Below are 21,029 nucleotides of genomic sequence, written 5' to 3'. Positions count from 1 at the left end.
ACATGGGGTGCTGCCCCTCACTCCCAGCAGGGTGAGCAGGTCCTGCCCAGCACCCGCCCACACACACTGCCAGACCCTGCTGCCCTGAGCCCCCCAGGATGGGGCTGGAGGGACCCTGCTCCCAGGACAGCCCTGGTCCCACCTCCTGCTCCTGTCCTCCCACCCCTGGTCTCACCAGGGCAGGGATCAGGCCGGGGGGGGGGTCTCCCCAGGCTGTGGGATGGGTGGGGGGCCAAGGACATGGGGGTCCACAGAACTTGGGGGGAGGGGCCCTCTTTGTCCAGAGCAACCCCTCCACTCACCCTCAGCCATGGTCTCTGCTCACGAGGTGAGGGGAAGAGGCTGGTGTCCTGGGTGCTCAGTCCCCTCCCGTGACTCCAGTAGAAGCCCCAGCCCTGTGAGGGCATGCAGGCCTATGACATCATCACTTCCTCTGAGCCCCTGCCATAGGGGCCCCCCAATACCACCCCCCTGTCCCAGAGAAAGCCTCAGTCCAGTGCAAAACTAACCAGAGTTTATTGCTTCACAAGCCGTCCCCGACCCAACAAGACCAGGGGCTTGAAGGCACTGAGGACAAGGGGACATGGGGGATCCCGCCAGGGGCTGCAGGTGACCCCAAGAGGTACTTGGGGGAACAAAGGCACGTTACTGCACGTCCCTGACACAGGTGCCAAGGGACAGAGCTGCACTTGGGGCAGGCAGGAGAGGTCCCTTGTACAGGCAGGCACTAAGGTTACGGGCAAGATGGGCCAGGCAGGGGTCAGTAGATGCTCCTATTGAGGCTTAGATGAGGGAGGACCAACATCACCCCACCCCAGAGGATACTACTGCATCTCCAGGTCCACCAGGCGCTGGCCTGAGGGGGCAAACGGTCCCACCAGCCAGGTCAGGGGGGTGTTGTGGGCCACGTGCTCCACCAGCTCATCCATCAGCTGGCGAGCTTTGGTTGCACGGGCACGGGCTTGGGCCAGCACACTGCCTGTCACGTCCTGGAGGGAGGCGATGGAGGCAAGGGCTGCCCGTAGCTCCTCTACGTTGTGCCGGACCTGCCCCGCCGTGTCCTGGATGCTGGCAGGGAGGCCCTGGAGGCTGGACACCAAGGGCTGGCAGGAGCTCTGGAGCTGCTGTGTCAAGCCCTGCAGCAGGGCCAGTGCGCCCGACTCCACCGGCTGCAGGGAGACAAAGGGGTGGTAAGGGGTAGTGGGGGACACACACACCGAGTGACCCCAGGGACCCCCTGCTCTTCATCTACCTCTGGTGGCACCAGGTCCTTGCCACCACCTGGTTGCTTCTTGCTCCACTCCAGCCACATCTGCTGCAGCTTCTCCTGTCCTCCCTGCAGCTTCTGGTCCATGCCCTGCTTGAGGTGCTCCACCTGGGAGGAGATGCAGAGCCTGGTGTGGGTGGTCTGCTGCAGCCCCAGGGTGGCATGGGGGGAACATGGGGATGGGTCCTACCAGGTCGAGGGTGTGCTGGAGCTGGGCCAGCACATCCTGGCTGCTGCGGCGGGCGCTCTGCAGCTTGCCCAGAGAGTGCTGGAGCGCTCGGTGTCGCAGCTTGGTCGAGAGGGAGCCCAGGCGCACAAAGTAGCTCTGTTGCTGCTTCTGCTGCTCTGTTTCAAAGCCCTCCACAGCTGTGGCCAGGTTGGCTGTGGGAGAGGAGCTACTTAGGTGGTCCCCCCTCCCCCACCACATAGAGCCAGTATCGCCCTGCCCAGGCTATACCCACCCCTCTCCAAGGGGAACCCCAGGCCATGACGCATCTCCAAGGGGTTGTGATCAGCTCCTTACCCAGCTCCTCATCGGTCATGGGCAGGTAATGGTCCACCAGCTCCTCTGACTTCTCCAGCACAGAGTCCATCCCGCTCACCACCATCTGGCCCACGGTCGAGCCCATGACAGTGCTGACACCACTGCTCACCGCCGACTTGGTCAGCTCCATGCTGCCCTGCACGGCCCCTTTGGTCATGTCCATCACACCCGTCACCCGGCTGGTCACCGCGTCCTTGGCCCCAGCCACGGTGCTGGTCAGGACATCCTTGGCCCCCGTCACCGTGGATGTCACCAGCTGCTTGGTGTCTGAGATGAGCTGGTTGAGGGGCGGACAACCCTCTGTTAAGCAGCACTGGGAGGGGACCTCGAGCATGTTCGCCCACCCCACCCCACCCCACTACCTTCTCTGTGGGTTGCTGCAGGATAGGCAGCTTCTCCTCCAGCTTATCCAGCCCCTTGCAGGCGTATTCATTGGCAGTGGAAACTACAGACATAAAACCAGATGTTTTAATATCCTGATGACTTGCAAGGTCTTTGCTAAGGCCCCAAAACTCATGGGGTGCTGCCCGCCCCAGCTTCTCCTCCAGCTTATCCAAGCCCCTTGCAGGTGTATTTGGTGGTGGTGGAAACTAGAGATGAGAAAACAGCTTTTCCCTACCCTGCTGTCTTGCAAGAGCTCTGCTAGGGCCAGTTTTTGGGCACTCCAAAACCCATGGGGTGCTGCCCCACCCCCAGCCCCACTCACTCTGTGGCTCCAGCTTGGTGAGGATGGGTTGGGCCCCGCTGACCGCCGCCGCCGTCAGCGTCTTCACCCCCTTTTCGGCGGCATCGCAGACAGACTTGACGTAGGGGTGGCTCTCCTTGGTGGAGGCGTAGGCAGTGGAGACCATGCCATAGGCTGAGCTCACCAGGGGCAGGCTGGCCACCCGCGTCCCAATGCTCTGGGGGGGGTCAGGATGAGTGTGGGGGGGTGATGGAGCCCCAAATCTCATAGGGGATGGGGGACACCCCCGAGGATGGCTTTGGGGTACTCCAAGGACTCTCCAAGCCCACCTAAGGATAACTCAGAGCCCTGTCCCCAAGCAGGGACCCCCTGGACACCCCCACCCCAAAACACCCCCCTTTGCCCCCACTGACCTGCTGCTCCTCTGCCTTGGGCTGCGCCGTCCCGGGATCGCTGGTGGCCATGGCGGGGCTGGGGGGGGGGGGGGGGGGACGACGACGACACCGTGAGTGGGGTCAGACCCCCTCCAACCGCCCCCCACTCACCCCCAGGATGGGGACTCCCAAGTTACCCCCCTCCCTAGGACGGGGCAGCCCCCACCCGATTGGGACCCCCCCAGGACAGGGGGGCTCCCGGCTCCCCCTCCCGTGCCCCAAACACGGACCGAGCTCACCGCCGGACGCTCAGCTAAGCTGCAGACTCGCCCCGCTCCCTCCCCGCAGGCCTTTATAGCCCCGGAGCCCGGCCCCGAGCGCATGTGACCGGGACCCGCCCTGCCGGGGCCGGCCCGGGGCGGTCCGGGAGCACCGACCTGCTGAGAGCGGCGCGGCCCAGGGCTGGGATGCAGGGACCCCCTCCGGGACCCCCGGGATGGGACTGCACCGACCCCCCCCACCCACCGGGCCGGGCTGGACCGACCCTCCCAGGATCGGATCCCCCCTGGACCGGATCCCCCCCGGGACCGGGCTGGACCGACCACCTCGGGACCCGATCCCCCAGGACCGGACTGCACCGATTCCCCCCGGGACTGGATGCCTTGGGACCAGATTGCACTGGACCTCCCCCCGCCCCCCCGAAACCGAATCCTCCCGGGACCGGGTCCCCCAGGCCGGGCTATGCTGACCCCCCTCGGGACCCGATCCCTTGGACGCCCCCCACACCCATCCCCTGGGACGGATCAGGCACTCACTCCTTCCCAAAACCCACCCTCCCCTCGGGGGGATCCCCCAATACCGGGCTCCCACTCTTCCCCCCCCCAGTGGAGAAGGTCTGACTGGTCCCAGTGGGTGCCAGTGGCAGAAGGACGGACAGTCCCGAGGGACCCGGTGCCACCCCCCCGGTGCCGTGACCGCGCTGCACCCACAATGTGGGGTAGACCCCAGGCCCAGCCCTGCCGCAGGACGCAGTGGTGATAACTGGGACAAAGTTCAGTGCCACACGGCTGCGGTTCACAGTCCAGCCGCCCCAGCACCCTGCCTGCACCCCCCACCCCAGCACCCCACCAACACCCACCCCACTCCCCCCACCCCAGCACCCCACTGGCGAAACCCTCCCCATGGGGTCACCCCCACACCCCCGGCTCTGTCGCCCCTGCCGAGCCCCCCCAGCGAGCCCAACACAACATGGTGGCTCTGGTGCAGCCGGCGCTACAGGCTGAGAGTCATTTTAAGGCCTAAAAAGTTGTTTTCTTCCTTTTTAAAGTGCTTTGAAGCTGCTGCTAAGAGAAGAAATCCCGACGGTCCCCAGGCTCGGGGACACTGCGGGGAGCTCCGGACCCCGCATGGGATGGGACGGGCTTGGCACACGCTCTGTCCTTGTGTGCCACCACCCTCTCCCTCCCCGAACGAGTCCCCGGCTTGCAGCATCAGGGCTCCCACGCCGGGTCACCGAGTCCATCGTCACCCTGTCTCCGAAGGGGTTCGCTGCTGCGGGTGGGCGGGCACTCCCCCATTTTGGCCGTGCCGGGGCTCAGTGCTGGCTGCAGAGCCGCGGGGGAGTGGCACCCGGTGCGTTCCCCCCACGGTGACGCAACCCTCCCATTTGGCCATCTCTATGGGGACATCCTCCGGATACTCCACCAGGGCGGGGGCGAAGGGTCCCACCAGCCAAGGCAGGGGCGCGTGCTGTCCCACGTACTCCAGCAGCTCGTCGATGCTCAACTGTGCCCGCATCACCGTCTCCCGGCTCTGCGCCAGCACCAAACCCGACAGGTCGTGGAAGGAGCGGGCATGGGAGAGGGAAACCTGCACGCCCTCCACGCCGTGCCGGACATGTCCAGCCGTCTCCTGCATGCTGCTGGGTAAACCCCGGGCGCTGGTGGCCAGGCGGGTGCAGGCAGCATGGAGCTGGCGCAGGAGCCCACGCAGCATGGCCAGCGTCCGCGCCTCCACCTGCAAGGCAATGGCGGCCCTGGGGTGTGATGCTCCCCCTGCCAGTCTGGCCCGGAGCCCCATACCTTGGTGTCCTCCACGGGCATGGTCCCCCCACCCCATGCCTTGGTGTCCTCCACAGGCATGGTCCCCCCACCCCATGCCTTGGTGTCCTCCACGGGCATGGTCACCCATCCCATACCTTGGTGTCCTCCATGGGCATGGTCCCCCCACCCCATGCCTTGGTGTCCTCCACAGGCATGGTCCCCCCACCCCATGCCTTGGTGTCCTCCACGGGCATGGTCACCCATCCCATACCTTGGTGTCCTCCATGGGCACAGCATCCTGTTGGCTCCACTCCAGCCACATGTGGTGGAGATGCTGTCGGGCACCGTACAATGGCCCATCCACACCCTGCCACCCCTGCTCGATCTGGGGGAACAGACAGCGAGGTGGGAGCACACTGGGGGGTGCCGGGCTGGGATGGGGCTGGCACGGTCCCCACCGCATCCTTACCAGCTCAAAGATGCGGTGGAGCTGGGCCAGGACCCGCTGGGTGCTGTGCCGTGCCTGCTGCAGCTCACCCAGCGAGCGCTGCAGGGCTCGGTGCCGCAGCTTGGCTGAGAGCGAGCCCACGCGGACAAAGTAGCTCTGCCACCGTCTCTGCCGCTCTGGTGAGGCCACCTCGACACCCGCTGCTGCCGCTGCAGGGCCAGGTGGTTAGAACTGCATGGCTGGACCATCCCCATGCTGGGCACTGGAGCATCCCGGTGCTGGGATGAGCCCCCCCAAGCTCTGCACCCTGTTGCGGGGACACAGGGGTGCCCACCCACAAGATGCTTGGCCACCGGGTCATGTGGAGGTGTCACCAAAAAGCCAGGTGGCCTCTCCGGTCACCTCTGCCGTGACACGGGGCCGACTCTGCCCACCGCTACCCTGTGCCGAGCTATAAATACCCAGGGTGGGTGGCACAGGGCTATATTTGCTTTCTGGTTTCCAGGTGAGAGTTCACCCACTGCCGTACCGCGTTCCCCGGCTTCGGGTTCCCACCGGGTGGGGACTGTCCCCTGCGTGGGGCTTGGCGGTGCCCTGGCACTGCGGAGCTGCCCAGGCACCACCACGGGGAGCTAAGAAGGGGCACTGGGTGCAAGTGATGCTGGGGTGGTGCTGAGCAATGGGGTGTGGGTCCCAGAGGGGGGCTTGGCACCCTCAAATTTGGGAGATGGTTTCCGGCGCGATGTGGTTGGTGCTCACCCAGCTCCTCGTCCATCCCGGGCAGGTATCGCTCCACCAGCTCCTCCGACTTCCCCAGCACTGTGTCCACCCCCATGGCCAGCAGCTGGCCCACGCGGGAGCCCACCATGGTGCTGACGCCAGTGCTCAGCGCCGAGCGCGTCCTCTCCACGCCGCCCTGCACCGTGCCGCGGGCCAGCCCCACCGCACCGCTCACAGTGGACGACACCAGCTCCCTGGTCCCTGCCATCACCTGGGAGGGGACAGTAGAGGGATGCCTTGTCCCACCACCTTGCCCAGGGCTAGACCCTCCCCAGGGTAGACGTTACCCTCTCCGGGGGCTGCTGCAGGATGGGCAGCTTCTCCTCCAGCTTATCCAGCCCCTTGCAGGCGTATTCGTTGGCGGTGGAAACTAGAGACGTGAAAATAGATGTTTTTTAATACCCTGCTGTTTTGCAAGAGCTCTGCTGGGGCCAGTTTTTGGGCACTCCAAAACCCATGGGGTGCTGCCCTGCCCCAGCCCCACTCACTCTGCGGCTCCAGCTTGGTGAGGATGGGCTGGGCCCCGCTGACCGCCGCCGCCGTCAGCGTCTTCACCCCCTTTTCGGCAGTGGCGCAGATGAACTTGACGTAGGGGTGGCTCTCCTTGGTGGAGGTGTACGCCGTGGAGACGGCACCGCAGGCACAGCTCACCAGGGACAGGCTGGCCACCCGGCTCACCACGCTCTGCCCGGGGCAATGATGGTGAGCCAGGGCCCCCAGCAATGCCCGCAGCCCCCCCAAAGCCCTCCTTGCACCCCTACCTTCAGCTCCTGCTGGTCCTCTGCCGGTGCAGTGTTTTTGGCTGACATGGCAGCGGCGGCTGCAGGGAAGAGAAAGATCCTGGGGTGCCATGGGTGGCTGAGCTCGGCATGGACCCCTGCAGTGGCTGAACCCCATGGCCACCCCTCACCGTGCCGAGGAAAGCAGCACATGGTGGAGCTGAGCCCCCCAAGCACGCACCTCCGCAGCCCCTACCCCTCCGAGGGCTGAGACCCACCAACTTGTGACATGAGTGGGAGGCAGCTGGAGGCTTCTGAGCCGCTCGAGGAGGCGTCATGGGGGGACTGGAAGGGATCAGGGCTGAGCTCCTGCCCTGCTGGGAGGCGGTGCAGTTGGGTTCCCCATCCCTGTTTGGGTCCCCCCATCCCCGCTTGGGGCCGGGGAGGGTTTTTGGGTGATTCAGCCGGAAGCTGGGCTGGATTCGCCTTTCGCAAGCCTGCGCTGGGGACGTGCCACCCGCCACCTTGGCCAGGGCGGCCCCAGGACCCACCGCAGGCAGCGGAGCAGTCCCCCCTCGCCCCCCCCGGCAGCATCTCTGCCCTTTGGGGTGTTCCCCCCCGCTGCTGCACCCTGGATCGCGTGGGGGACAGGGCAGCGTTCTGCCTTGCTGCCCCTCTCAGCCGGCCCTGTGCACCCTGGGGGGCAAGTCCTGGGGGGAGCTTTGGGGGGGACCTGCAGGCAGGTCCCTGGGGGAGGGCAGGTCCCCTTGGGTCCCTGGGGGCAGGTGCCTGTGGGGGGGCAGGTCCCCTTGGGTCCCGGGGGGCATCAGGTCTCTGGGGGGGCAGGTCCCCTTGGTTCCCGGGGGGTGTCCCTTTGGGTCCTGGGGGGCAGGTCCCTGGGCGGATCAGGTCCCCTTGGGTCACGGGGGGCTGGTCCCTGGGGGGAGGGGGGGGGCAGGACCCCTTGGGTCCCTAGGGGTGTCCCCTTGGGACCTTGGGGGGGCAGTCCCGGGGGGGGGGAGGTCCCCTCGGGGTCCCGGGGTGCTCCGTGGCATCCATCACGGAGGGGGGACAGGCAAGGGACACCCGGGACCTCCCCCGCTCCCGCTTTCCTGAAGCCGCAGGGCTCTCGGCAGCCCGGGCGGGCTCTGCCCCCTGTCAGCCCCCGGAGCCCCCCCGGGCCCTGCGGGGCCGAATCCGGGACCCCCGGGATCCCCCGGGATCCCCCTGAGCCCCCCAGGGAGCCCGCGCCCCCCCCGGCCCGCTTTCCACCCTCCAACTGCCGCCAGGTCCCGCGGACGGTACTTACGGGGCGGGGGGGCGCTATGTCGCAACCCCCAGTCGTGATCGCGATCCCCGGTCGCGATCCCTGATCCCCGCCCAGCGTCGGATTCATAGTTGGCGGCGGGAGCCAATCAGCGAAGGGGAGGGGCGTGCGGCCACCAATTAGGAGGGAGGAGTGGGCTGGGGGGGCGGGCTTTGGCCGGTGCCGCCACGTCAGGGCCCCCACGTGGGGCCGCGGCGGGGCGCGGGGCCCGATCCCGCCCGGGGATACGCGCCACGTCCCGCGCGCCCGGGGACACCTGCGGGGACACCCCGCCCCGGGCGGGCGGCCAGGGGCCCCGAGCCACCGCCCCACGGCAAGGGTCCCACCCCAGGTGTCCCCTTGCCACGTGTCCCCACGCCAAGTGACCCAACGCCGGGTGTCCCCACCCCCGGTGTCCCCATGCCAAACATCTCCATACCAAGTGTCCCCTTGACATGTGTCCCCACACCAGGTGTCCCCATGCCAAAATTCTCCATACCAAATGTCCCAAAGCCAGGTGTCCCCATGCCAAGCAGAGCCCCACAGGGTCCCAGGCCTCCCCCAACCCCTGTGGGTGCTCAGGCCAGGGGACAGCAGTGTCACCCAGTGGTGAGCAACACCTGAGGGTGGCAGAGGGTGGTGGACAACCCCAGGGGGTGGCCCCGTGGGGGAGCAGGCTGGTCTGGCCGGGAACGGGCACAGGCAGGGGACACAGTGAGTATGGGACAGGCACGGCCAGGGGACATGGTGCTCGTCCCTGCCTTATGCCCGTGGACTTCACAGGACAACACACAGGAAAAAGTGTGATGGCTCCAAGTGACGGCATTTAATGTGCTCTTGTGGCATGGGGACAGCAACATGTGCCAGGTGGGGTGGGGACAGGGACGGGGGACAGCCTGAGCCAGGTGGGATGGGCATCACAGGATGGGGACAAGTGCCATTGGGCTATGGGGACAAGGGCCATTGGGCTGGGGACAGCTGCAGCCCTGCTCTTCCTGTCTCGGTTTTCCCAGGAGAGCTCATCTCGGCTGGGGACAGAGTGGCAGGGTGGGAGGTAACATGCCCGGGCACCTGGGGTGACACCAAACTCCTTGCCTAGGGGTCTGGCAGGTGCTGCCCGTCCCCCTTGGGCTCACAGCCTGTGTCCCCAGCCCAACTCACGGCGGCCACCTCCTGTCCCCGGTAGTGCGTGGGGCTGGCGCAGAGGGTGTCGCGGGCGGCAGTGAGCCGCGGGGCCACCCGCCGCAGCAGCGCCAGCAGTGGACACTCGCAGACCCAGGGGTTGCCCGAGATATCGAGGTCCAGCGTGGGGCCGGGGGGCCGGGGAGGCAGCTCCAGCGCCCGCAGCCGGTTACGCGCCAGGTCAAGGACGCGGAGATGGCGCAGGGGGACGAAGATGCCAGCGGGCAGCGCCCGCAGCTCATTATCTGGGAGGAAGAGGAGGCGCAGGGCGGGCGTGGGCGCGAAGGTGGCGGGAGGCAGCGTGCCCAGCCGGTTCCCCTCCAGGTCGAGCCGTTCCAGCGCCCGCAGCCCGGCCAGCGCGCCCGGCGCCAGGGATGCCAGGCGGTTGTGGGACAGATCCAGGCTACGTAGGGAATGCAGCGGGCGGAAAACCTCCGGCGGCACCTCCGCCAACGCGTTGGCAGCCAGGTTGAGCCAGCACAGGTGGAGAAGGTGCCGGAACCATGCGGGCTGCAGCACCCGCAGCCGGTTCCCCTGCAGCACCAAGTGCCGGAGGTGGCCGGTGCCGGTGAAGATGCCGGCGGGGAGGTCGGCCAGAAGGTTGTCCGTCAGGTCGAGGACGCGCAGGGTGGGCACGGGGCGCAGGAGGGCTTCGGGTAGGGTGGCGAGGCGGTTGGAGGAGAGGTGGAGCTCCTGCAGCCGGGGCAGCCCGGCCAGGGCTGGGGGGAGGAGGGTGGCCAGCACCGTGAACTCTACCGAGATGGCCAGGGTGGTGGGGGGCAGCCCAGAGGGGAAGGTGCTCAGAGTGGGCTCCGTGCAGACGAAACGGGTGGCGTTGGGTTGGGGGGAGCACGGCGCAGCAGGGCCGAGTGGCAGCACCAGCAGCAGCAGCAGCAGCGGTGGCAGGATCCGGCTCGGTGGCATCATGGTGCTGGCCTGTGGGCAGGCAGCCATCATCACTCGAGAGTTGTGCAAGCCTTGCCGCTGCCGGTTCTCCACCCCAGGGTGGGCAGGCCATGGCTGCAGGCAGGGAGATGCCCGGACCCCCAGCTCCCCCCCTCCCAGGCCCCCCAGCGAGCCCCCCAGCCCTGACCTCACCTTCCCAACCGGCCAGCGAGGCTCCTCAGGGACCGTCCTGTCTCCTCGGTGGCTGTCTCCCCGGGAGGGGGTTGGTGGCTCGGTCTCACGTGCCGGTTGGGAAATCGCCACCTTCGCTGCCAGCTCGCAGGGTGCCGGCATCCGGGGCAGGGTCAGGGTGCTGACGTTCCCGCATCCCCATTGTGCCCTGCGGCTCTTGGGGGACACAGCATTGACACCCCCCCTTCCACCCTCGCTCCTCTCAGGGACACAGGGGACCTCAGCACCCACTGTGCTGTACACCTGCATGGCTCCTGGGGAAGCTGAGGCATAGCACATCATGGGTGCTGGGGAGTGGTGGGACCCTGTGTCACACCCACTGCCTTGTGGCAAAGCCCCGTGAGTGGCTCCGTGCCACGATGAGCCGTGGCCGGTGGCTGCTGCGGGCTGAGCACAGAGGAACTCGTTGCATGGGAGAGGGGCTGGGAGTGGGTGGGTGGGGGTGCTGGCAGGGGGGTGCCTGGTGGGGGGAAGCATGGGGTGTGGGTGCCTGGGGAGGGGGGTGAACACGGATGGGTGCATGGAGTGGGGGTGTGAGCACGGGTGGGTGGGTGCACGGGAGGTGCTGTGTGCGCACTGGGACTTTGCACACCGGGACTCCAGTGTCTCCCCCCAACCCCATGTCCTCCCATCACCCGCCGCCAGTACCCCCGTGCCCAGCACCCTGAGGAGCCCGGCTGGGGCTAAGAAGGTGCCGAGGCAGCGGCGGGGGAGTCGCCTCCGGTAAACGGGCGTTTATTGGGGCCGCGGGGTACAGACCGCGGGCGGCCGCATGCATGGCCGCGGGGTGGGGGGGCACTCGCTGCCCTCCACCCTATTTACAGCCTGCCACCCCCCCAGGGACCCGCCACCCTGGGGCTGGGCAGGGGTGGCACCGAAAGGGCACCCTTTGCCAGCAGAGAGTGGGTTCGGTGGGGACCCCCCCAGCCCCAGCAGTGCCCCCGCACCCTGGCTGTGCTTTCCAGGAGTGGGATGCTGGGTGGGGGATGGACAAGCCCCCCACCCCCCCAAGCTGGCACTGGGCAGGGGTTGACCCCAGGCCAGGGTGGGTGAGTGTGCCCCGTCCCCAGATAACACACACATTTGGGGGCCCTCCACCCCCCTGCACCCCAATTGTTCACCTTGTCCCATCACCGCAATCAACGCACCCCGGTGGCACTCCCTGGCTGGGTGTCCCCAGGGTTCTGGCAGCACCCACAAGCCCCCCCTTGGGTGCTTGGACATGGCCAGTGGGTCCAAGGGGCTGTGGGGTGGGGGGCACAGCCCTGCTCTGCCTCAGCTGTGCCTGTGTCCGTGCGTCTATCCTGCTGCCTCCCAGGGATCCCCCTCCCAGGGTGCTGCGGTCCCTGGGTCCAACCTGGGGAGGGGACGGGATGGATGGACCCCTCCCTGGGGACCCGGGCAAAGCAGCTGGAGCGTGGGGCACTGCCCCACGCCAACTGGGGACACCCCCAAACCCCATCCGGGGGCACCCAGGGGGTGCCTGTCCCCGCCCTCCACCCATGCAGCATCTCACCTCGTGCCCACAGCTCCTGTCCGGCCACCCCTCCCTGTCCCCAGGGAGCCGGGGGACCCCATCGGTGCCCTGGAGGGGGGGGACACACATGGTGAAACCCTATTTTCCCGAGGGAGTCCGCTCCATGCCATAGCGCAGGAGGTGGTGCAGGTCCGTCAGCGCCCGCGGGGGCCCGGTGCCGGGTGCCCGGGGTGCCGTGCCGTGTCGCCCATAATCACCCGCTGGCACCTCGCCGCTGTTGAACGTGTGGTTCCTCTTGAGGTGGGCACCAGGGCGGCCTGTGCCATTGTTGGCGTTGAAGTTCAGCTGCTCGGGGTGCCAGGGTGGCCCCTCAGTAAAGTCTCCCCCCTCCCCGCCGGGTGCCGAAACCACCCGTCGGCGATCGGGGCTGGGGTGCGGCGTGCCGGCGAAGTCGCCGTAGGAGCTGCGGGGTGGACGGCGGGTGTCGGCGGGTGGGTGCTGCCGGGTGTGGGGACCCTCCTGGGGATCCCGACCCCAATGCCCGTCACCCGAGGAGTCGCTGAGTTCGGCCTCCAGCTCCTGGTCCACCAGGATGGCGTGGCAGGAGAGGGGGATGCCACGAGCCGGGCGGCTGGAGCCGGCGTGCAACCGACTGGCACCGGTGGCGCTAGTGCCGGATCCGCCGGGGTCCCGCAAAGCGGCGTTGATGATGTTATGACTCTGCTCCCAGGTGCAGTTTTGGAGAGCGCCGGGACAGCGTTTCTGCTGCAACGGGGTCTGCTCCGGCGTGGGCAGGACCCCCGAGTCCAGGTCGTGTTGGGTGACCTTCCCCAATTCCTTGGGCCAACCGTTGGGCATGAGCGGGGCCAGCAAGGCGCCGGGTTGCCCGCCGCGCGCCCGCCGCTCGCCCAGTCGGCTGACGCTCACCACTGACTCGCTGTGCGCCAGGATGGTCTCCTTGTCCTTGCGGCGCGCCAGCTCCTTGCGGTCCCGGTGGCCGATGAACCAGCAGACGCTGAAGCCGGAGATGACGGCGCCGATGACGAAGGCAGCTACAGAGGAGATCACCAACAGGTTCACCGATACCAGCCCATCCGGCTCATCCACGAAACTCTCCGTCACCAGCCCTAGGTGATGGCGGGGAGGGCACGTCAGGGGATGGCTGCGGTGGGGACTTGGCGGTGCCACCGCCGTGTCCCCGAGCCCCGTCCCTGCCCTGTACTCACCCTCGCACTCGCCCAGGTGGGACGTGCTGCCACCAGCGATGTCCTGCTCGAAGGCCACCCTGGGCGGGTTACAAATTGTGGGGTGTCAGCCGGTCACAAATAGCATGGCAGAGGGCTCCCAGCTTGCTTCAGCAAGCGATGAGTTTGCTGGGTCTCAGCAGTAAGGGGGTTGCAGGAGCCGATGCTCTCTGGGGAGTCCCTGAGACCCCACTGTCCCCCCCCTCTGTGTCCCCCAGTGTTCCCCCCCGGGCCTGGCAGCGTTACCTGGGGCTGGGCTCCAGGAAGATGCAGGAGCCCTCAGGCGTCCAGCCGCAGTAGGGATCCCGGCTCCCGAGACAGTTCCTGGCAGGAAGCAGAGACGTCAGGATCAGCCTCGACATGGAGGGGACGACCCCTCGGCCCCCACGAGGCCCGGCACCACGCCGTGCCTCAGTTTCCCCTGGCTGTGCTCCCAGCCATGCTGAGCCCTTCCCAGCCAGATCGCGGTGCAGGGTAAATTCCTGGGATGTGGAGGTAACCCTTCTCTGCTCCTCGCATGCCCCCCCCAGCCAGCCCTGCCCACCCCGGGGGGCAGCTGAGACCAGCACACTCACTTCATGCAGCCTGAGTGCTGCTGGCAGCGAGCCACGGGCACCCTGGCCACGCACGGTGGGAAGGCCAGCAGCAGGGACCCCGCTGCCTTGTCCAGCTCCAGCCCCAGGAGCCGTCGCTCGTCCTCCGTGTCCCGGCCACACCTGGGGATGGGGCAGAGCTCACTGTGGCCCCGGCCCTGGTCCCCGCCTGCCCACCATGGAGCTGGCCCCAGCACAGGCTGGTCTAGAGGAGGGCATCTCACCCATTCTCCCCACTCCATTCACCCACCCACCCCTCTGACCCACCCCCCCAACCCTTGCATCCCTCTGACCCATCCCCTCCAACCCTCCATCCATCTCGCCCATCCATCCATCCCCAACCACCTCATTCATCCTCCCCTGTCACCTTGCAACCACCAATCAATCTCTCCCTAAATATCTCATCCATCTACCCATGCCCCCCACCCACTCATCCAACCACCCCTCATTCATCCAGCTCTCCAACCACTCACCCACTCACCCACCCACCCACCCATCCATCCACCCACCCACCCACACATCCATCCACCCACCCACTCACCCACCCAACCAATCACCCATCCACCCATCCATCCATTCATCCACCCACCCACTCACCCACTCACCGAGCCACCCAATCATCCAAGCACCCACCCACCCACCCATCCATCCATCCACCCACCCACCCAATCATCCAACCACCCATCCATCCATCCACACATCTGACCACCCCCACCCACCCCTCCCCTTCCTCCTGGCACCCCAGCACCCACCTCCCGGGGTGGTAGGTCTCAAACTCCTCCAGGAAGACGCTCTGGCTGCCGGGGGCGGTGGGCGCAGGGCTGGCGCTGGCATTGGGCTGGATGAGGAACTTGAGGATGGTGCCCGTGCTGGAGCCCAGGAAGACCACGGTGTGGTTGCCCCATGGCCCCGCTGCGTTGTCGACCACAATCTTGCGGAGCTGGTACCTGCGTGGTGTGACCGGAGTGGGCATTGGGGCGTGTGGGAGCTCGCGTGGCCCCAGGGAGGGGGAAACTGATGCAAGGTGGGGGGGCTAGGATCCCCCCGTGGGGATGGACAGGCTGCAGCTGGCCCAGAGCAAGGAATCCCCGGAGAGCACAAGGAGCCATGCAGATCCCGAATGGAAACTAGTCCAGATCCCGGCCAGCACCCAGCCCAGGTCCCACCCAGGAACCAGCTAGACCCATCCCAGATCCCCCCCACGACTCATCCCAGATCCCACTCAGGATCCTGCCCACACCCAGCCTGGATTCCAGCTGGATCCCAGCTGGGACCCAGCCCAGATCTCCTACAAGGAACCAGCCCAGACCCCCCCAATCAGCCCCACATCCCCATACCCAGTCTCGAGTTCCCGTCCCTAGCCCTGCATCCTTGTCCCCAACCTTGTGTCCCTACCCAGCCTCGTGTCCCTACCCAGCCCCGTGTCCCTGTCCCCAGCCCCGTGTCCCTGTCCCCAGCCCCACAGGCCCATCTGCAGACTTGTGTCCCTGTCCCCAGCCCCACAGGCCCATCTGCAGACTTGTGTCCCTGTCCCCAGCGTCACATCCTCAGCCCCATGTCCCCAGCCCCAGCCTCGTGTCTCCAGCCCCAGCCCTGTGTCCCCAGCCCCAGCCCCGTGTCCCCAGCCCCGTGTCCCCAGCCTCATGTCCCCAGCCCTGGCCCCATGTCCCCAGCCCCGGCCCCGTGTCCCCCTCCCCAGCCTCGTGTCCTCATCCCCAGCCCTGTGTCCCCATCCCTGTGTCCCCATCCCCATCCCCGTGTCCCCATCCCCGTGCCCCCAGCCCCAGCCTTGTGTCCCCATCCCCGTGTCCCCAGCCCCAGCCTTGTGTCCCCATCCCCGGCCCCATGTCCTGAGCCCCAGCCTAGTGTCCCCAGCCCCAGCCCCATGCGCGCCCCGACTGCCCTGCCGGCAGGAGGCTACGGCCTGAGAGCGCCGCTTGATTAATTCCCCATCAAGCAGCAATTAAGGCAGATTTAATTAGGATGAGACAATCTCGACTGCAAAGTTTATGAGATTTATCAGGTCTCCTGGCGCTCTCCCGGCGCTGGCACACAACGCAAGGGTGGTGTGAGAGGCTCCGGCCAGCACCCACCAGCACCCACCGGGCCCTCCCACCCCTCCCCAGGCCGGATCTTGCCCCAGGCGCTCACCGGCTCATGGTGCGGAGGATCCAGGGCGCGTTGCCCAGGGACGGCACCGCGTCATCCATCAGTGGGTGCGTCTTGACGAAGTTGAGGATCTCGTCGGGGAAGGTGCTGGAGGAGTTGTAGCGCATCCCCGGGGACGCGCAGCACCCGGGCCTGTGGCCGCCGCACGGCTCAGTGTCCCCACGGCCACGCTGGCCTTGTCCCCAGCCCTGCTTGTCCCCAGACCTGCCACTACCAGCCCTGCCTGTCCCCAGCCCTATCCCCAGCCCAGCTCGTACTAGCCGTGGCTGTCACCATTCCTGTCCCCACCCCTGTCCCCAGCCCTGCTGGTACTGGCCCTGGCTGTTCTCAGCCCTGTCCCCATCCCAATTCCCATCCCCATCCCCTCTACCCTTCCTGCTGGTGTCAGCCCTGACTGTCCCTGTCCCCATCCCTGTCCCTTTCCCCATCCCTGTCCCTACCACTCTCCCTGTAGGTACCAGCCCTGATCATTCCTGTCCCCATCCCTGTCACTGTCCCCATCCCAATCCCCATGCCCCTTCCTGCGGGTACCAGACTGGCTGTCCCCATCCCTGTCCCCAGCCCTGCTGGTACTGGCCCTGGCTGTCACCGTTCCTGTCCTCATTCCCTCTACCCTTCCTGCTGGTGTCAGCCCTGACTGTCCCTGTCCCCATCTCTGTCCCCTTCCCCATCCCCACCACTGTCCCTGCTAGTACTAGCCCTTGTCAACCCTGTCCCTGTCCCCATCCTTGTCCCAATCATCAACCCCGTCCCCATCCCCACCACCCTTCCTGCAGGTACCTGCCCTGATCACTCCTGTCCTCGTCCTTGTCCCCATCCCTGATCTTATGCCCATTCCCATCGCTCTCCCTGCAGGTACCAGCGCAGGCTGTCCCTGTCCCCATCCCTGTACCTGTCCCCATCATCGCCCCTGTCCCTACCACCCTCCCTGCAGGTACCAGCCCTGATCATTCCTGTCCCCATCCCTGTCCCTGTCCCTGTCCCCATCCCTGACCCTATGCCCACTCCCATCGCTCTCCCTGCAGGTACCAGGCCTGGCTGCCCCTGTCCCCATCCCTGTCCCCATTCCAATCCCCATGCCCCTTCCTGCCGGTCTCAGCCTGGATGTCTCCATCCCTGTCCCTGCGGTGTGTCACTCACCGGGGCTTTGGCACCATGTCCTCGGGCACGGGTGTCCAGATGGATTCGGGCGATTTCTGCTCCCGGAAACGTCCCTCGAAGACGGCGGCAACTTGGGTCATGTCAAAGGCACAGACGGCTGAGCCAGGGATGCTGAGGAGACATGGGCACGGGGTGAACACCTAAACCCATCCCCCATGTCCCTCATGTCCCCTACGGGCACTGGAGTGCATGGAGGGGTCCCAGCCCTGCCCCAGGGTGTCTCAGCGGGGGCACAAGAGGGTCCGACCTGTTGGCAGGCGTGGAGAAGACAGCCAGCACCACGGGGCGCCCGTCCAGCTCCAAGATGTCCGTCACGGCTTGGATGACGTTGAAGTAGAAGTGCGAGTCGCCCGGCACGGAGCAGTTGAGCCGGGCCTTGAGGAAGGAGGTCCACTGCTTCTCCAGCACCCGCTGCGAGCCCCCCATGTCGTTCTTGCACACCCGGGCCACCCGGGACACCACCACCTATGGGATGGACACCCATCACCATCTGGTACCCAACCCCAATGACTGTCTCCTTGTCCCTGTCCCCACCCTGGGTGTTCTGGGCCACCGTGGGGATGTCTCCCACCTTCTCCAGATAGTTGAACTCCATGGCAATCTCCCGGAAGAAGAAGTAGACGTGGCTCCTCCATTCCACGGCGTGTACGAAGTAGGGCTCTGCAGGGACAGTGGCAGGGTCAGGGATGTCCCAGGATCGTGTCAAAGGGGACGGGGACCGGTGCTGTGTGGCACATGGTGGGTACCACGCCACGGCAGGCACCTTTGAACCATTTGGAGTCGTGTTTGACGGTGCGGAGGGTTGGGCTGTCCCCCAGGCTGCGGTAGATGACGGCATCGATGGCCAGGAAGTCTGTCACCGTGGCGGTGAAGAGCATCCCCCCTGCGCGGGAGAGGGGCATCAGCTGGGCGCGGGGCAGGGGATGACGGGCAGAGCACCTGGCGCGGCGCTGGCGGTGCCAGCACTGACCTGTGAAGAGGGCCACGTTGGCGTGCTTGGGGTCGTAGGGACACCGGGCCATGCCGCTGATATTGTCCCCGATGGGCTCCAGCGTGTCCATCTATAGCGGGTGAGACGGGGCCGTGAGCAGTGCCACGTGGGTCCGGGCTGCCTTGGTGGCGCAGGCAGGAGCACCCACTACTCGCGGAGCCGATCACCCAAACACAGAGAGGGTGACACGTGGGGTCCCAGGTGTCCCCATCCCGGCAGGGGGTGGGTGACTCACGCTGTAGTTGGCGCAGACGGGGTTGAAGGCGTTGGTGCCGCAGACGAAGAGCAGGCTCTCGTTCCGCACCAGCAGCACCTTGACGAAGTTACGGCACTCTGCCTGCGCCAGCGAGAGGGGACCGTCACCCCTCAGCACCCTCTCCGCCCCAGCCCACCCCTGGGTACTCCCACCCAGGCTCCCATCACTGCAAGGGTCTGGCTTGGGGGGGTGTTTTCACCCCAAAATGGCATTTATGGAACCTGGAAATTGGACTGCTGGGCTGTGCCTGCTCTGCTCCATGGGCCCGAAATAATTAATTACAAACCCAATTATCTAAGCGGCCGATAAATGATGGAGACACAACCGCTGGCAGGGAGCGGGGAGGCGGAGGGTGACACCCCGGGATGGGGTGGCTTTGTCCATGTGACACAGGGCGCAGAGGGTGTTCACTCTCCACCCAGGGAGGGGTCGTATGGGATGCGGACCCCCCCCCCTACCTCGTGTTTCCCCTTCATCCGGCAGATGCTGATGTCGTGCTGGTTCGAGCGCCATGTCAGCTTCTGGGGGGGGAAGAAAACCCAGCATGGGGCTGGGGTGAAGCTGGCAGCCCTGCCACCCCGGCACCTCCCCGGCACCCAGGGGCTCAACACTTACCCGGTGGTAGCGCATCTCACCGGCACCGGTGGGCTCCAGGCTCACGCGGTAGACATTGTCCCTAGGGAGGGGGACACGGGTGTCACCACCCTGCAGGGCTCCCAGCTGCGATGCTGGGGGCACCCCAGGGATGTGCACCTCAGCGAGGCATGTTGGAGGGGGGTGCAGGATCCTCTGCCAACCCCCCAGGGAGATGTGGGGTGCTGGGGTGGGTGATGAGCCCCACCAGAGCTCCCCTGGGGTGCCCCATGGCAGATTTTGGGGTGCCCCAGTACAGGTAGTGGGGTCCCTCCTCAGCAAAGGGGGTTGGGGTGGGGTGTCAGGTGCCCACCCCCATCAGGGGGTGGCTTTGGGGTGCCGCAGTTCTGACCTGTCCCCGATGAAGAGGGTCCGGTTGACCTTGAGGATGCGCTGGATGTTGAGGCGCTGGGTCCCCCCACCCTCGGGGCCAGCCGGGCGGCTCGTCCCGTGGCCCAGGAAGACGGTGTAGTGCTTCACGTCTTGGGGGGACACATGGGGGGGTCATATGCTGCCAGGGCACGCCCACCCATCCCGGTTCCCCCAGCCAGCCAGGGGGACCACCCTCACCCAGCCCTGCCCATGGGTGCCCCCCCTCCCGCCTTCACCCCGAAACCCTTTCCCATAGGTGCCCCCCCTTCCTGCCTTCACCACAAACCCCCTGCCCATGGGTGCCCCCCTCCTGCCTCCACTCCAAAACCCATTTCCCATGGGTGTCCCCCTCCTGCCTTCACCCCAAAGCACCCCAAAACTCCTGCCCATGGGTGCCCCCCCTCCTGCCTTCACCCCAAAACACCCCAAAACCCCATCCCCTCTCTGTGCCGAGCCACACTGATGCAGCACCCTCACCCCCACCCTGCACCCTCGGGGACCCCTTGGGTGGGCACTCACAGTCCTCGGGGGCCACGGCGATGGGGCCGGGCTCCTCGGGGAAGGTGCCACGGGCCATCCTCTCCACTGCGAGCAGGAGCAGCAGGACGAGGGGGACGTGGGGGGGTGGCCCCATGGTGTCCCCTGGCATGGGTGGGCACCCACCACACCTGTGGGCACAGGGAGAGGTGGGAGGGGGGCAGCACCCACCCGGCTGCCTGGGTTCCCTCCCCATTGCGTGCCACTGACCCCCCCCTACCCCATAGCTCCCACACTCTAAACCAGCCAGGGTCCGCGGGGGTCTCAGGGGGGGTGGATGGGGGGTTTAAGGCGCTGGCGCTGGGCCAGTGCCAGCGGCGAGGGGCCGGCACAGGATGCGGCTGGGATCAGCAATAGGGAAGCGAGTCCTTCCCCAGCTGAAGAATTTCAAATATGCTGGGAAAAGCTGCCCCCACGCCCCCGCTGAGTCGCCCCCTGCGCCTGCGCGACTCTGTACTGGGGCTACTGGGCCCAAACTGGGGTTTTACTGGTGGCTCACCACCACCAACCCATGGGGGAACTAAGCCAGTGCACGGTGGCATGGCAAGGCTGGGGACATGGGGACATGGGGGAAGCCAGTGAGACTCTTCCCCCATCTGAAATGCCATCGGGATGGCTCAGAAAATCCCTGGGGACACATCGGAGCACCACGTGCTATGGCACTCCCGCTGCTGGACAGCCCCAATGCCACCGCCACCATCACCGTCCTGCCACCCATCCCCGTGGGCCAGCAGGGACGGGGGTAGGGCTGGGTAATTAGCAGCCAGGCAGAGATTTAATTGATTATCAATTCCGTGAGAGCAGGGAGCGGGTTCAATCGAACCGTCGCCCTCCTGCCGCCGTGTCCCCTGCGGCGAGCCAGGGGGGTGACATTGCGCGGGGCTGCGGGTCACGGCGCCTGGATGCCAGGCGGTGCCAGCGGGAAGACTCGACCTCATCCCCTCCGCGGTGTCACCAGCCCCGGGTGAGACCCGGCACTGTCCCCATCCCGGTCCCCTCTGTGATGTCACAGCCTCTGGGGACGTCTGACCCTGACCTCACAGCCCCCAGGTAGGACCTGACTCCAGTGGGACCTGACCCTGGTGTCACACCGCCTGGGGACAACTGACCTG

At 66.7% G+C, this 21,029-nt stretch overlaps 4 protein-coding genes across 7 annotated transcripts; all 4 read right to left on the bottom strand.

The window, feature by feature from the left end:
- Positions 1-492: 492 nt before the first annotated feature.
- On the bottom strand, positions 493-3,226 carry LOC142093806 (perilipin-3-like). 2 transcript variants are annotated; one of them, XM_075175328.1, is made up of 8 exons: positions 3,161-3,226; positions 2,910-2,967; positions 2,518-2,713; positions 2,174-2,256; positions 1,791-2,088; positions 1,458-1,648; positions 1,253-1,375; positions 493-1,169 (listed from the first exon to the last, which is right to left on the bottom strand). In XM_075175328.1, exons 2-8 carry the CDS (start codon positions 2,958-2,960, stop codon positions 825-827), a joined length of 1,287 nt encoding a protein of 428 aa, XP_075031429.1. In that variant the 5' UTR covers positions 2,961-2,967; positions 3,161-3,226; the 3' UTR covers positions 493-824. The 2 variants fall into 2 exon arrangements, with proteins under 2 accessions (XP_075031429.1, XP_075031430.1); XM_075175329.1 differs by having other exon boundaries at positions 3,170-3,207.
- Positions 3,227-4,143: 917 nt separating this feature from the next.
- LOC142093804 (perilipin-3-like) lies at positions 4,144-8,235 on the bottom strand. 3 transcript variants are annotated; one of them, XM_075175327.1, is made up of 8 exons: positions 8,169-8,235; positions 6,902-6,960; positions 6,629-6,824; positions 6,428-6,510; positions 6,120-6,351; positions 5,382-5,569; positions 5,184-5,297; positions 4,144-4,886 (listed from the first exon to the last, which is right to left on the bottom strand). In XM_075175327.1, exons 2-8 carry the CDS (start codon positions 6,947-6,949, stop codon positions 4,395-4,397), a joined length of 1,353 nt encoding a protein of 450 aa, XP_075031428.1. In that variant the 5' UTR covers positions 6,950-6,960; positions 8,169-8,235; the 3' UTR covers positions 4,144-4,394. The 3 variants fall into 3 exon arrangements, with proteins under 3 accessions (XP_075031428.1, XP_075031427.1, XP_075031426.1); XM_075175326.1 differs by having other exon boundaries at positions 5,184-5,569; positions 8,169-8,232; XM_075175325.1 differs by lacking the exon at positions 8,169-8,235 and having other exon boundaries at positions 6,629-7,064.
- Positions 8,236-8,970: 735 nt separating this feature from the next.
- LRG1 (leucine rich alpha-2-glycoprotein 1) lies at positions 8,971-10,551 on the bottom strand. The gene is made up of 2 exons (XM_075175330.1): positions 10,446-10,551; positions 8,971-10,283 (listed from the first exon to the last, which is right to left on the bottom strand). The coding sequence occupies exon 2, from the start codon at positions 10,272-10,274 to the stop codon at positions 9,261-9,263; it is 1,014 nt and encodes a 337-aa protein (XP_075031431.1). The 5' UTR covers positions 10,275-10,283; positions 10,446-10,551; the 3' UTR covers positions 8,971-9,260.
- Positions 10,552-11,195: 644 nt separating this feature from the next.
- On the bottom strand, positions 11,196-20,029 carry SEMA6B (semaphorin 6B). The gene is made up of 16 exons (XM_075175323.1): positions 19,900-20,029; positions 19,361-19,490; positions 18,991-19,051; positions 18,834-18,896; positions 18,355-18,456; positions 18,099-18,189; positions 17,892-18,011; positions 17,700-17,788; positions 17,376-17,593; positions 17,108-17,239; positions 15,950-16,099; positions 14,551-14,745; positions 13,781-13,921; positions 13,452-13,529; positions 13,188-13,246; positions 11,196-13,088 (listed from the first exon to the last, which is right to left on the bottom strand). The coding sequence occupies exons 1-16, from the start codon at positions 20,027-20,029 to the stop codon at positions 12,100-12,102; spliced, it is 2,748 nt and encodes a 915-aa protein (XP_075031424.1). The 3' UTR covers positions 11,196-12,099.
- Between the last annotated feature and the right edge of the window lie 1,000 nt (positions 20,030-21,029).

Source organism: Calonectris borealis, chromosome 28 (genome assembly GCF_964195595.1).
Source record: "Calonectris borealis chromosome 28, bCalBor7.hap1.2, whole genome shotgun sequence".
In the NCBI taxonomy this organism is placed as follows: Eukaryota; Metazoa; Chordata; class Aves; order Procellariiformes; family Procellariidae; genus Calonectris; species Calonectris borealis.
This window is presented reverse-complemented; position numbering and strand designations above follow the sequence as displayed.